General features: G+C 44.9%; 1 protein-coding gene across 1 annotated transcript; it reads left to right on the top strand.

Annotated features, from left to right (window-relative positions):
• Positions 1-13,972: 13,972 nt before the first annotated feature.
• On the top strand, positions 13,973-15,525 carry LOC140792828 (uncharacterized). Its single transcript, XM_073144047.1, has 3 exons — positions 13,973-14,122; positions 14,529-14,802; positions 14,915-15,525. Exons 1-3 carry the CDS (start codon positions 13,973-13,975, stop codon positions 15,523-15,525), a joined length of 1,035 nt encoding a protein of 344 aa, XP_073000148.1.
• The last annotated feature ends 439 nt before the right edge of the window (positions 15,526-15,964 follow it).

The following is a 15,964-nucleotide window of genomic DNA, read 5'->3' as shown; positions in this document are numbered from 1 at the left end:
ACATGATGTTGAGACCGGGTATCGGGTATTGACTGTGCACAGTGGTCTAGTATGATGATATTATACCGAGATGTCGGTGATGATCATGATGTTGAGAAATGCATATGATTTTATTATTATTTGACATACATGATTATTGAGTGGTCAATATACATCACATATGATTGCATTTGATATTATAGCATTGTCATGGTCGGCATGCATCATATATCATATTTGAGAGAGAGTTAGGAGGATCATATGACGTGGTGACCTGTTTATTCATTGTCGAGGATTATGTATTCTTATCAATTATGACATGTTATCTATATTTCATTTATGCATTATTGATGACACATTCATTTACTCATTCATGACATGATACTCTTTCTGATTCATATTATCCAGTACTTGATTTACTCTCTGTTTGGCATCACTGATTCGGGGTAAGGTCTATTCACTGAGCCTTTAGCTCATGACTCTCTTATTTTTCTCATTTCCAAAAACCCAAGTGAACGAGAGGAGCAGGATACTCCCTTAGAGGTCTTGCCGGTGAGTGTGGAGTAGAGTGGGGTTAGTGTTATATGCCAGATGAGTTATCTTATCCGATGTACTAGTGGACATCGTCCAAAGTGTATCTGTATCCTTGTCTTATATTTTAGCAGGTGACATTGTACTTGTATAATTATGTATATACTACTGTTGTGTAGATATAGTTGTGAAAAGCTCTTGATGATGTGTTGTGGCCTGTGTAGGACCCATGTATGGTTATTTGTATGCTGTTGACAGTGAGACTTGAGTTATTTTTAATTTAGAGGTTGTGGATAAAATTATGATGTTGCTACAGGTTTATTTGATTGTTAGTATATAACTAAATAGTCAGGTGCTACGCACATGCCATGTGGGCTCGTGCCATGCACGTGTTTAGAGTTGGGTGTCACATTTTAGAGTGGTATCGGAGCTTAGGTTTGTTAAGTATCCGGCATATCATCAAGAGATTTTGTACATTGTCACCTTGAGTCTAGGAAAATGCTGCGGTCTTAGGGTTACGCAAGAGATAAATTTTAGAATTTTGCTTGATTACTAATTAGTTGATGAATTTGATCATTTCTACGGAAAGATGCCACCCCGTCGTAGAGGTTCACAGTCTAGGGTGATCTCCACAGCTGAGGCCCCTACTGAGACCCCAGAAGTTCCTCCATCTGTAGAGGAGCGTGATCCTATTTCACGCCTCCTGGACAGTCAAGAAAGACTTATTGAGGAAATCCTTCAAGGTAGAGGAGCCGGCATATCGCGAGAGAGCTCGAGCCGCCTCCTACAAATGGGCATCACCTTAAATAAGTTTATGCAGTTAAACCCCTCGATTTACAGTGGAGGTGTTGATCCACTGGAGGCTAGTGGATGGTTATCAGACATAGAGAAAATGCTAGATACTTTAGGATGTAATGATTAGCAGAAAGTAGCCTTTGCTGCCTTTATGCTCCGAGGTGAGGCAGAACAATGGTGGAAAGCTGTAGAAAGACTGATAAAATCAAGGATAGGGGACGCTGTCATCACTTGGGAATTATTTCTGGATGCCTTTGATCAAAAGCATTTTCCAGCTTGGAGGAAAGAAAAGATGGAAGAAGAATTTTTGCATTTACGTCAGGGTACTATGACGGTGGCAAAGTACGAGGTCAAATTTAATGCTTTAGCCCGTTTTGTACCCCACCAAGTTCCGAATGAAGCAGCAAGAACTCGACGCTTCAAGCATGGGCTGAATTATGCTATACGTCAGAGCTTGGAGGTAGCAGGCCTCATCCCTTATGCTGATACAGTAGAGAGGGCTATGGCACTAGAGGGGGTAATTCAGGAGAAGAGGGCTATGGAAGCTCGGCGATCTAGGACATAGTCTGGGTGAGGCGGAAGTTCTTGGGTTCCTTCTGCAAGCCAGAGCCTACCGCATTCGCAGTCACAGCGTCGCCTTCCCTACCATCCTTATCGGGGAAGTTCTAGCACTGGTTCATATGCTAACCGATCTGATTCACGGGGATCTGGAGGACTTAGCCAAGCAGTGTCTCAAGTTAGTTTGACTGGACCGCCTTCCATTGGTAGAGGGGGTGGATCTACTGGAGGTCAGACTACTTGGAGAAGTCACTACATTGGGTGTGGCAAGTTTGGTCACCATCTTCGAGATTGCCCTAACCCACGTTTGTGCTTTGAGTGTGGACGGCCTGGTCATATCCGTCGTGACTGTCCGCGCGCTGCCACCGCCCCGATTTCCGCCGTTGCAGCATCTTCTAGAACTGCACCTCTTGGGATTTCTGCTACAGCTGGCCGAGGTAGAGGAGTTGTTGGAGCAGGTTCCTCTCAGCCTAGGCGAAAGTCTAGAGGTGGCTGGATCTTCGCTATGATGGAGCACGACGCTTTGGCATCCAATGATGTGGCCACAGGTACTCTGAATTTATTTTCTCATACAGTAAGAGTTTTATTTGATCCGGGTGCCACACATTCCTTTATTTCAAGTTCTTTTGCTTGCCATGCTGATATGCTAATGAAACCTTTAGAGGATATTCTGTTGATTGCCACACCAGTAGGAGAGACAGTTGTTATTGATTCGGCTTATAAATCTTGCACAGTTAGTTTTGGTGATAGAGAGTTCAAAGTAGATCTTTTGCCACTAGAGCTGACAGATTTTGATGTTATCTTGGGGATGGATTGGTTAGCTGCATATCATGCCAACATAGATTGCTATAGAAAGGAAATTGTGATGAATTTAGCTGATGGAGCAGAATATAGAATTAAGGGCAATAAATCCAGTAACCCTATGAAGATAATCTCTGCATTTGAAGCTTGTAGGTTACTAAAGAAAAGATGTACATGTGTCTTAGCTAGTCTGTCAGGGGATACTAATAAACAGATTAAATTAGAAGATGTTCGAGTTGTTAGAGAGTTTCCTGATGTTTTCCCAGATGATCTCCCCGGATTACCCCCGGACAGGGAAGTAAACTTTTCAATTGATTTAGCTCCTGATACTTCACCTATTTCTAAAGCTCCCTATAGAATGGCACCAATAGAATTGAAGGAACTTAACGTACAGTTGGAAGAACTATTACTGAAAGGCTTCATAAGACCTAGTGTCCCTCCTTGGGGAGCACCTGCTCTTTTTGTTAAGAAGAAGGATGGGACACTCGGGATGTGTATAGTCTATAGACAACTGAATCAAGTGACAATAAAAAATAAATATCCTCTACCTCGCATTGATGATCTGTTTGATCAGTTAAAGGGAGCTAGAGTATTCTCTAAAATAGACTTGAGGACTGGTTACCATCAGTTAAAAATCCGTGAGGAGGATATTTCCAAAACTGCTTTTCGTACTAGATACGGACATTATGAGTTTTTGGTCATGCCATTTGGATTGACAAATGCTCCAGCTGTTTTCATGGACCTGATGAATAGAGTTTTCCAACCTTATTTGGATTAGTTTGTAATAGTTTTTATTGATGATATACTAATATATTCAGCTAATGAGGAACAACATGAGTATCACTTGAGGTTAATTCTCCAGATCTTGAGAGAAAAGAAGTTATTTGCCAAATTTTCAAAATGTGAGTTCTGGCTAGATCAGGTGGTCTTCATTGGTGATTATGCTGATTTGGGATATGAGTACATTGGCGATATATATAGAGATTATTCGAGATGATTCTACTGTTATGATTATTTACCGAGTTGATCTGTAGCATGAGTATGCATGTAATAGATTAGCATGAGTATGCATGTGTTGACGATATAGTTGGAGACTACATTGCATCATTTTCTCTTGATTCCTATTCCACCTAAATTCCTGTTATGCATTGACTTGTTATCTTATTGGATATATGCATTTGCTCTGTCATTTAGAAGGAAAGCATGAAATATGATTGATAGGATAGTTGATAAAAAGCGTGAGGATACCCGAGTGGGCGCGAGGGTCAGGGCGTGCCTGGAGATGATTGATCGCTCGACATAGTCGCGATCCTGTTGGCCTTACGTTTGAGGTCGTTAGTCTGTGTGCGCAGCATACATTCAGACACATGTCGTTCGCCAGGGCATATGTGGCGAGTTATCCTCACGAGGTTTCTATCAACTATGTGGGTGCCTGATCTGGATGGATGTTGATACCCTAGCGGGTGGCGGGGTATGGTTATATTAGAGATACTCTTGCGGGTGGCGGAGTATGCTCTAAGCCTTTGGACATGATGTTGAGACCGGATACCGGGTATTGACTGTGCAGAGCGGTCTAGTATGATGATATTATACCGAGATGTCGGTGATGATCGTGATGTTGAGAAATGCATATGATTTCATTATTACCTAACATACCTGATTATTGAGTGGTCAATATACATCACATATGATTGCATTTGATATCACAGCATTGTCATGGTCGGCATGCATCATATATCATATTTGAGAGAGAGTTATGAGGATCATATGACGTGGTGACCTGTTTATTCATTGTCGAGGATTATGTATTCTTATCAGTTATGACATGTTATCTATATTTCATTTATGTATTATTGATGACACATTCATTTACTCATTCATGACATGATACTCTTTCTGATTCATATTATCCAGTACTTGATTTACTCTCTGTTTGGCATCACTGATTCGGGGTAAGGTCTATTCACTGAGCCTTTAACTTATGACTCTCTTATTTTTCTCATTTCCAAAAACCCAGGTGAACGAGAGGAGCAGGATACTCCCTTAGAGGTCTTGCCGGTGAGTGTGGAGTAGAGTGGGATTAGTGTTATATGCCAGATAAGTTATCTTATCCGATGTACTAGTGGACATCGTCCAAAGTGTATTTGTATCCTTGTCTTATATTTTAGCAGGTAACATTGTACTTGTATAATTATGTATATACTATTATTGTGTAGATATAGTTGTGAAAAACTCTTGATGATGTGTTGTGGCCTATGTATGACCCATGTAGGGTTATTTGTATGCGTTTGACAGTGAGACTTGAGTTATTCTTAATTTAGAGGTTGTGGATAAAATTATGATGTTGCTATAGGTTTATTTGATTGTTAGTATCTAACTAAATAGTCAGGTGCTACGCACGTGCCGTGTGGGCTCGTGCCATGCACGAGTTTAGAGTTAGGTGTCACAGAGAGTTAGTTCAAGAGATAATTCCAATATTCTATAATGAAATCCAGTGCGCACCACTATGCTTTATAGGTGGCTATCGGTCTCTAACTAGTTTGGCTAACCCAACTGACTAAATCAAGTTGACTTAAACTAAATAGCAATCAACTAAAACATACGACTAAAGTGCAATTATAATAATCAAATGCAAAATGAAAGATAATTGGGATCTAATCCCGTCGGGTCCTGTTGCGAGGTGGTTTGGTCAAGCCGAAACTATATCAACCATTTTCTCATCATCTATAGTCTTGTTGGTTTTAAAGACACTCGAAGGAGTCACCTGGCAAGTGGCACTAGAGTCTATCCACTAACCTTCGTCTACATTGACCATCATAAGTTTAGTGATCATAACAACCTTGTCATCCTCGACGATATTGGCCTTCTCTTTCTCCGTTGGTTGTTTGCCCCTGCAGTTGCAGCATTGTCTTACAAAATACCCAACTTTACCCCACACATAGCAAGAACCCTTCTTTTTTCTATTTTTCTTCATAAAGTCCTTATTCTTGAACTTAGAAAAAATCTTACGTTTGTTATGATGCTTTTTTTTTCTATTTTTCTTCACATTTGAAATAGAATTGGACAAGCTTAGGAAGCCGCAATCAAGCTCAACCAACCATAGCGGCAGAAAATATTAACCGGCGTACTAAGGACAGCTACTGCAATGGTGCCTCCTCAAGCACCCCTAAAGCCATCCGAAGATGTGAAGTACGCACCTAGAGGTCTGGGACGAGCACCCACACCTGCTCAAGTGGAGGAATGAAGAGGCAAAGGCCTATGCTTTCGTTGTGATGAGAAGTTTGTACCCGGGCATCGCTGCCCTAAACCGATGGGATCGGTGATGCTAATCGATGGATTGGAGGAGGCTGAGGATGAATTTGCAGATGAAAATGAAGGTGTGGCTGGACATCAAGGAGAAGTAGCTGAGGAGCAACCCGTGGAGGACATGATAGCCGAAATCTCCCTCTACACCTATTCAGAGACAGCTACGCCAAAGACTTTGCGAGTGAACGGTATAAACAAGACAACCATAGTGAGAATCTTGATCGACACCGGGTCCACCCACAACTCCATTGACAAGAGACTTCTTAGGAGGATTGGGCTTGAGTCGGAACCCATGGAAGGGTTCGATGTGACGATTGGAGACGGCACCACATTGCGGGCAGATTTCATTTGTAGAGGTGTGGAGTTGGAGGTGCAAGGTCAATGTTTCACATTGGACCTTTATCCATTGGCCTTGCGAGGTGCCGACATTGTTTTGGGGACCCAATGGCTTCGAAGCTTGAGGCCCGTGACATTTGACTTTACAAACCTCTCCATGACATTTTGGAGGAATGACCAGAGAGTGCTGCTGGATGGAAATCAACAACTGAAGGAACTTCCAAGCGTAGGGGATGCAAGTGAGCTCGTCTCTTTCTCAGCACCCACTTTTTCTTTTTTTTCAGATCTGCGGAGAGCCAGCGCAGGGGATAGTGAACTGGTCCGACTCATGGAGGAGTTGAAAGAGAACCCATCAAGCCACCCCGAGCACGAGGAGCGCGGTGGGTTGGTACTCGAGCGCTGGCGGATCAAGGTACCCGCAGACGAGGAGCTACAGAGATTATTGATGGCCCACTTCCATGATACCCCTATAGTAGGCCATGAAGGGGTCTTACATACCTACAAGCGGCTGGCCCAAAACTATACATGGACAACGACGAAATCGAACGTGAAGAAATATGTGCGTGAATGCCAAACCTGCCAACGAGTCAAATCGGAGACGCTCAAGCCCAGCGGGCTGTTGCAACCACTGCCTATACTAGAGCATATTTGGGAGGACATCTCCATGGACTTCATCGAAGGGCTACCGGAGGTCCGAGGACAATTGGTGTTGTTTGTTGTGGTGGATAGGCTGAGCAAATGTGTTCATTTCATAGCATTGTCTCACCCGTTTTCAGCAAAAAAAGGTTGCTGAAATTTTTGTTCGGAAAGTGGCGTGCTTGCATGGGATGCCTAGGACGATCGTGTCAGACCGGGATTGCATCTTCATCAGCGAGTTTTGGTCCGAGTTCTTTAGATTGCAAGGGACTCAAATCAACCTTAGTTCATCTTATCACCCCGAGATGGATGGACAAACCGAGGTGGTGAATCGCTGACTGGAACAATACTTGTGATGCTTTGTGGTGGAACGACCAAAGGATTGGGTCAAATTCCTTCCATGGGCCGAGTGGTCATACAATATCGCTCATCACTCTAGCATCGGCATGACCCCTTTGAGGCAGTTTATAGGCGCACTCCTCCGGTCTTGCATACCTACGATAGACTCACGGCGGGAGATAAAACCGAGCTCGACTTGGAACTTGCCGATCGAGATCAAACATTGAGATGGCTCAAGATTCACCTAGCAACAGCCCAAAACCGCATGAAGCAAACTCATGACAAAGGCCGGCGTGAGCAAGAATTTGAGGTGGATCAATGGGTGTTCGTTCCAGCTCAACCGTACCGGTAATCCACGTTGAGGCCAATTTTGAACCAAAAGTTGGGTTATAAGTACTATGGTCCATATTGAGTGCTACAACGAATCGGTCCAATAGCTTACCTGTTGGACCTACCTGAAGGAATCAGGATACATCCGGTCTTCCATGTATCGGCATTGAAGGCCCAGATCAGGCCTAACCATGTGGTGGGTTCGGCCTTACTCAAACCAATAGAGGAAGATGTCCCCACTGAACCAGTCTGAGTCTTAGGCCACAGGAGAAGACGCCATGGATCCAGATTGGAGACTGAAGTGCTGATTGAGTGGCTAGGCAAACCTACTAATGAGTCTACATGGGAGCTAGAGTCAAATATCATGGATCGCTTCCCAAATTTCAAACCTTGAGGACAAGGTTGCGGAAGCGTGGTGGATTGATACGATTCGGACTTCACCGATGTCGTCTCGAGCATGGATATACTTTAGGAGTGTCTTTGTTTCTTGTTTTAATGTTTAATTTCTAAGAAAATAATTTTTATGTAAGTCGCGTTCAAACGCGGGTGGAGTGCGTTCGAACGCGGTTGTGAACACGATTGTGAACGTGGTTGTGAGAGTGTGCATTGTGGGTTGTGAACGCCTACATCGCGTTCGCAAATCCAAAGAAGTGGGAAGCAGGCGCGTTCGATCGTGCGTTCGAACGTCTACATCGCGTTCGCAAATCCAGAGAAGAGCGAACTCGGTGTGTTCAAATGCGATCGAGCGCGTTTGAATGCGGTCGATGAAATTATATTGTTTAAGGTCAATTTTGAATTGTTTGGTTAGCCTCTAAAGGGATGTGGATGGCAACCAGAGGGTAATTATTGAAGAATTGAGTTTTGCCTTGCCTCCTTCGTCTTCTTCGCTCTCGTTCTCTCGATCTCCGGCGACGCCGCTTCTAACCTCCCTCGACCGGCCAATCACCCTAGACCCTTAGGGGCGACCCTCTCCTCCCCATTCATCCAATCTATCAAACACTTGCCCTAATCCTTCCATCACGCATAACCCTTCCACCACCACTTATTTACCGATGCCACCCCATTAACGCCGATCCACCACCATCCACCATCATCTAGGATCTCGTGCCTCCATCCACGGATCCTGATCAGACCACCCTGATGTACGTCCACTAATCAGACAATATATCGAGATTCCCACATCCGATTTGCCTAAAACTTAATTTTTTGGAAAGCTCTCTTATGGGTCTACAAAATATAAAATTTTCACGTCGATTCGACAATGGCATATTTTGGGATCTTATTACAAAGTTTTGTGCTAGATCCAACCTAGATCTGAAAATTCAAAAGAGATCGAACCTTAGCCAAAAGGGGAGATCGTATCAACAACATCGATGTGGTTATTGGTGATGGCACCATGTTAAGAATGGAGGGCATATGCTGCAAGGTCTACCTGCAAATTTAGGGCTATATCTTCCGAATTGATCTATATCCATTGGCTCTACGAGGACAATGGCTTCGAAATCTTGGACCGACCACCTTCAACTTCACCACCATAGCGATAGAGTTCAGTCATGAAGGCCAACCGATCCAGCTACTAGCCGCATCAAGCAAGGAAGCTAAGGGAGCACTACAGTCCCTAAAGGGGTTGCCGAAACCTAGGTGCCGCGGGTTTCTCGTGTAACTCATCGAAGGGGCCAAGGATGTGGACGATCCAATGCATTTACCCACTGACCTAAAAGCTATTTTGCAAGAATTTGAAGATGTATTCCAGCAGCCACATAGATTGCCTCCACCTAGGACACAAGACCATCACGTTTAAATCATGCTTGGGGCGGGTCCGGCAAATATGAGGCCATACTGATATCCCTTCATTCAAAAGGAGGCTATAACAAAGATGGTCCAAGAGATGTTGTCCAGCGAGGTGATAAGACCAAGTTGAAGCATCTATTTTTCACCGGTCTTGCTCGTGCGAAAAAAGGACGAATCATGGCGGTTTTGTGTAGACTATCGAGCTCTCAATTCCATCACCATCAAAGACCAGTGTCCCATATCAATGATCAAAGAGTTCGCAAGAAGGTGGTGGGTGGCGATCTTGGGTTTTCATGGTTGCGAAGAAGGAGCATCAACGGCGGTTGTCGGGGAAGACTGCGAAGGAGATCCTTAACAAGCTCAAAGCCTAAATGGATGATTGCATAATGGTGGATCCGACAGTTTTAGCCAAATGCAGGGAGCGATGGAAGTTGTCTCTATTTGCCCAATTCCTAGGACCTTCTATCCCTTTGCCATGGCTAAAAACCATGTTGGCAAAGCTCCGAAATGGGATAGATGGATTTGAGTGTCCGATATGACTGAGGGGTTCTAGGTCTTTCGATTTGAGAAGGAGGATATGCTATATATACTCACCAATGGCCCTGGACCTTGAATGGGAGAGTGCTTAATCTCATTAAATGGCGAAATGACTTTAGATGATCGCCAGAGGCCTTCTTGATGGTGTCAGTGTGGACCCAACTGCCGAATCTCCCATAGGAATATTGGGAGTTGGAGTCATTAATATTGATAGTGGCTTACTCGAAGCCATTTTGCCAGAGTGTATGTAGAAATCAACCTAAGTAAGCCATTGAAACAATGCATTTGGCTCAACCCTAAGTCCAACAATTTGGAGCAACGAGTAATCTGTGAAGGCATACCCTCTTTCTGCTTCCATTGTGGGAGGTTGGGCCATGCTGAGGTAGCCTACACAGAGAGGCAGGCAAGTGATCATAGATCAGGAAATCCTAATAGGCCAATGGAAGCAGAGCGGGCGAGAAAGGAAGAGCCTAGTGGCAATGGCGAGGCAGCGACACAATCCACCTATGGACCATGGACGAAAGTGTCAAGGCGGTTTAAGCCCATGGAAGCCAAGATGGTGGGGAGCGAGTCAATTCCACGATAAGCCAAGACAAAGGTGCCTTCATCAAGCAAGGTGAGAACACAAGGTGGGGTTCGAGAAGCTCAGTGAGGTGAGACAAAGATGACCCGGAGCCTTAGGCACCTCGGGAGGAGGCACTACGGCAAAACATGGAGAAGTGCACAAGCAAATGGGGTCTGCTCAAGATAGAAGATCGATCCCCTTCAAACCAGAGTCGCCTAACTAGAGCTGAAAAAGGAAAAGGAATTCTGAAACATGAGGAGTCACTAGAGGCTAAGGTGGACAAAATGTCACTCTTAGCTCCTTCTAGTGAAAGAGATAGCGCTGAGCGACCCCAGACCAAAGTAGTTGTCCTAGCATCCACATCTAAGAGTGCATTAATTGAGGGCGTGAGGCCCAAGGCTAGCAAGAAAGATGTAGGGGTCACTGATCCCTCCGAGGCCATGCAAAGGATCAAGAGTCCAACAGATGGACATCCTAGTAGGAATCAATATGGCACGACTTATGTGGCAACGGTTGATGGGATAACCATACATATCGGTGATGGGTGCATTCGGCTAGCCAAAAGCTCCTTTGTTAAAACAGTGAAAGCAGCAAAGACAAATTTTAACAAGATTTTCATCCCCTCATAAATATACCAGAATGGGATAGTCCAGGATGGGATCACCTCCCTTAGGAAAGGGCCTACACCTAAAATAGTGACGTAGTCTCTGAAGTCTCATGTCAGGGTTGTGGAACAGGTCAAGAGGGGATTGACCTGTGATCCTAAAGAGTCCAAGGAAGACTAGATGGAACAGGATCTACCTAACCCACAAGTCGTTGTTGTGTATGTGGCCGATTCCCAAGTCGCGAAAGCTGCTGGCGAATCTGGGAATGAGGAAATGGATTTGGATAAAGCAATGGGTAGGGGCATGCCTGCTGCCAAACAAGGGAGGAATGCATAGTGTCCTCCATTCTCTTAGGTGCTTGGTTAACATGAAAGCGGTAATCTGGAACTGCAGAGGGACATGGTTTGGACTTTCTATGCTTGCTAGAAACTCCGGAGGAAAAGTGAGATAGTGGCTAGGGCACTAGGGAGAGCTTGGTCTCATTTTATTTTAGTGTGCCCTGCCCTAGGTGCCTCGGGAGGGGGGGGATGATTGTTTTGTGGAAGGATCTAGTGGACTGGGTGGACATCATGGCAGTATCAAGATATGCTGTGCACCTAGTCATCTTACCTAAAAATGGTAAAACTTGGAGGATGTCTATTGTGTATGCTAGCAATGACGTGAATGAGTAGGCTAAGCTGTGGAAAGAGTTAGCCACATCTGCTCCAGCAAACTTGCCATGAGTTGTGGCCGAGGACTTTAATGATTTCCTCTTAGCTGAAGAAAAGAAAAGTGTGGCGCAAGTAAGTAATATTGGATCCTAAAGCTAGGGGATATAGGAACTTTGTGGATAAGGTGGGCCTATGCGACTTAGGTTTTGCTGGGGTACCATTTACTTGGTGCAACAACCAGTCCGGGGAAGACAGAGTTGGGGTACGGTTGGAACGAGTACTTGCCAACCCACCTTGGCTCAATAGGTTTTAGTAGAGTCATGTCCGTCACCTGGACCGCTCTACTTCTGAGCATGCCCCACTTCTCCTTGTAGGTGATGAGGGTTGGTCAAAGGGGAAGAGGCCTTTTCGTTTTGAGCTTGGGTGGCTGGAGTATGAGTCTTGTAGAAGGATGTTTGAAAAAAATTGGTCTTCGGCAACTAGGGATCATACCAAGAAGGCCTTTTCTCACAAAGTTCTCAATCTACATAAGGAGCTTCGGAACTGGAGTAGATGCTACGTGGGAGATGTGGAGAAGAGGTTAGGCGAGGTTCAGCACTCCATCGCTGATCTGGAGGAGCTGGACGCGACCTTGGGGTTGGATAGAGATAAAGAACAACAACTGAGTCTCTACAATCTTTAGAGTGCTCTTAGCCGGCAAGCAAACATCAAATGGCTTCAACGATCACGCTTGAGATGGGTTCTAGATGGTGACAAAAATATGCGCTTCTACCACCTAACTGCTTTGTTTAGACGTAGGAGGAACCGTATCTCGGGCATTCTAGACTCGACGGAGGTGTGGATAGAGGATCCGGAGGTGATACTCAATGCCTTCAAAATCACTACAGGGAGCTTTGGGGACCACAGGTGCAACTCAATGAGGAGTTTGATAGGTGGGAGGAGATCAAAAGACATGCTGTTAGGTTTTTATTTGTTGGCAATTGTATACAAAATATTCTAAGTATATTTTTTCATGTATATGAGCTTTACACAAGTTTAGAATATCTCTGGTTTGAAGAATTGCAAGATTATTGGAGAAAAGCCGTCGAGTTCACACCGCGTTCACAAACGCGTTCGAACGCGGGCACTGCGTTCACACAGACCGAGAGCCGCGTTCACAAACTCGTTCGAACGCGGGCACTGCGTTCACACAGACCGAGAGCCGCGTTCACAAACACGTTCAAACGCGGGCACTGCGTTCACATAGACCGAGAGCCGCGTTCACAAACGCGTTCGAACGCGGGCACTGCGTTCACACAGACCGAGAGCCGCGTTCACAAACGCGTTCGAATGCGGGCACTGCGTTCACACAGACCGAGAGCAGCGTTCACAAACGCGTTCGAACGCAACCTGAAGAATTCAAGCTGTTGCGTTCGAACGCACTTGGGCCCGTTCGAACGCACCTGAGATCAAGTAAGGCCGTTCGAACGCACACGGGCCGCATTCGAACGCACCTATGAAGTTTGCAATTTATTGGATTTTTGTGAGTACGAATATAACTTGGATTTGGCTCTATCTTGGAGATGATATATAAGGATAGTGTTGCCCTAACTTGAGAGGGTTGAAGAAGATTATTCAAGGTGACTTTTTAGAGGCTACATCGGTTCTTCAACTTTCAAGGCTCTTCTCATCTACAACTCTTAATCCTTCGTCTTAAGGGCTATCGAGACGAAAGATCAATCTCGAGGGTTACTGAGATTGGACTTCAATCACGAGAAGCAGTGAATCGTGGGTTCTAGCGAGCAAGACTGAGAGGAACAAAGTCGTTTGGATCGACGGGTTATTTTGTGAGTCAGTCTTGTAACTGCTACTATTCTAGTGATTGGTTTTGATCCGAGTTTGGATCAGTGGTTTTTTTCCCGTTTGGGTTTTTCCACGTTAAAATCTTGGCGTACATCTCTGCTTTCGTTTTTAATATTTCGTCCAATGTTTAATTAAGCAAACGAAAAATATCATTGCCTAGTGTTTAGATACATACGTGTGTCTAGGGGTTATTTCACATGCAGACCATTGATGACATGGAAACAGAGCAGCTTACTGCACCCATCACTAAGGAGGAAATCAAAGTGGCAATGTGGAGCTTGCCGCGCGACAAGGTGCCGGGTCTGAATAGTCTCCAAGTAGAGGTGTACATCAAGTTTTGGAATATCATGGGCAAATAGTTGTGTGAAGCGATGGCCAAATTCTTTGAGCAGGGCTTTCTTCCCTCACAGTGGGGGAAAACTTATATAACATTAATCCTGAAGGAGTTTCCGGTCTCAGTTAAGGACTATCGACCCATCGCTTTCTACGATGTGGTGTACAAAGTTATATCGAGAATATTGGTCAGCTAGTTGAAACCGTTGCTACCTAAGTTAGTCGGGGTAGAACAAGCGACTTTTGTCACCAGTCGATCAATCCAAGATAACACCCTAGCTGCACAAGAAATAATTCACTCCATGGTGAATAACCGTCGAAGCCCTCCATTGAAGATGATTAAGATGGACATGAAGAAGGCATATGATCGGGTGTCGTGGAAGGCGGTGCTTCGAATGCTTGAGTTGATGAAGTATCCATCTAAATGGAGAAAGTAGATCGACGCCTACCTGCAATCTCCCAGCTTCGGCATCCTCATCAATGGCGGCCCGACGGAGTGGATTAAGCCTCATCAGGGGCTGAGGCAAGGCGACCCTATTTCTCCTTATCTCTTCATTCTCTGCTCGCAGCTCTTAACTACAATCCTCAACACAGGTTATGGAGGGGCAGCTTGAAGGGTATAGGTATGTCGAAGGCCATGTCTCTCACCTACTTTACGCGAATGATTTGCTGTTGGTAGCTAGAGTGAACCTGGCTAACGTGGAGGTGCTTACTGAGGCCATGGAGCTATATACGATACTTACCAACCAGAAGATTAGCAAAGATAAGTCAGTAGTGTTCCTACTGCCTTGGCTTGAAGAAGAGACGAAGAACTATTTAAGAACTCGATTAAACCTTGAACTGGCTACTATGCCTTTTACCTATTTAGGTATTGAAATCTCTAGTCATCTTATTCTGGTTATTGGGCTTCAGGATCTTATAGAGAGAGTTTGCCAGAAACTAGCTTGTTGGAAACACAACACTCTCTCTCTCTCTAGCAGGGAGAATATCTCTTGTCAAGTTCACGCTCTCATCCATTCCCTACTACTGGATGGGTTCCACCTGTATCTCGAACTCAGTTTTGGATGAGATTGAAAAGATTGCTAGGTCCTTCATTTGGGAGAAGAGTGCAGATCAATGTGGGTTGCACCTCATTAGCTGGGAAATGGTAACAAGCCCAAAGGAGGAAGGCGATTGGGGAGTTTGCTGCCTTCGCACGGCGAAACGCGCTCTTCTCGGCAAGCACGTCTTGAGCGTGCTTAGAGGACGGAACACTCCTTGGGTGGGCATGGTCCGGTCAAAATATGGTTCTCTAGATCCTTGGAATGCTAAGCCAAGCCCGTCCTATTCCTGGCTTTGGAGAGCACTGTGCCAGACCGCTTCTATGTTGAAGGCGAGATTTCAACAATGTACCAGCAATATAGAAGACACTAAGTTGTTAAGGGAGGCCTGGTGTTCGTCGATCCCGTTGGGTCTTCAATCTTGCATGGTTAATGTAGAAAACTTCCACATGAATTCAAGGGTGACTGAGATCATGCAAAGTGGTATGTGGGACATGCATAAATTGAGGAGTGGTTTTAGCAACACAGTGGAAGAAGTAGAGGACAGCTAGGTGTGGGCCCATGCTCCATGTGGAGAGGCCAGGTCCAGTTCCATATATGCATTCCTAGGCTTGCGGAGGGGAGCTAGCGAGGTTGGGCAACATTATAGAAGCTACCAGTTGCCCCTAGGGTGTGAGCCTTCATATGGAAGACCTTTTGGAATCGAGTACCAACTAGAGAACTCCTATACAAGATTAAATATGGACCGAATGACCCCTACAGCATGTGTGGGCACTTCGACAAGACCACAACCCACCTATTTTTCTGCTGCAAGTTTGCCTTGGAAGTGTGGGAGGAGATAGCTGATCTTCTAAACTTTAAAGGAGACCTAGGGGCAAGGTTCGACCATGAGTGGATTATGGCGGCTTGGATGAAAGAAGAGTTAAGGAATACTCAAGTTAAGTTATCATAGCAGCGGGGATTTGAGGTATATGGAAAGCGAGAAATGCC

This window comes from Typha latifolia, chromosome 7, assembly GCF_019914945.1.
Source record: "Typha latifolia isolate L0001 chromosome 7, TyphaL0001v2, whole genome shotgun sequence".
NCBI lineage: Eukaryota > Viridiplantae > Streptophyta > Magnoliopsida > Poales > Typhaceae > Typha > Typha latifolia.
This window is presented reverse-complemented; position numbering and strand designations above follow the sequence as displayed.

Coding starts and splice junctions, on each gene's coding strand:
- LOC140792828 (XM_073144047.1), top strand. CDS start 13,973: ATGGCCAAATTCTTTGAGCAGGGCTTTCTTCCCTCACAGTGGGGGAAA. Junction 14,123..14,528: donor AAGTTATATCGAGAATATTG/GTCAGCTAGTTG, acceptor TCCTCAACACAG/GTTATGGAGGGGCAGCTTGA. Junction 14,803..14,914: donor TATGCCTTTTACCTATTTAG/GTATTGAAATCT, acceptor TCTCTCTAGCAG/GGAGAATATCTCTTGTCAAG.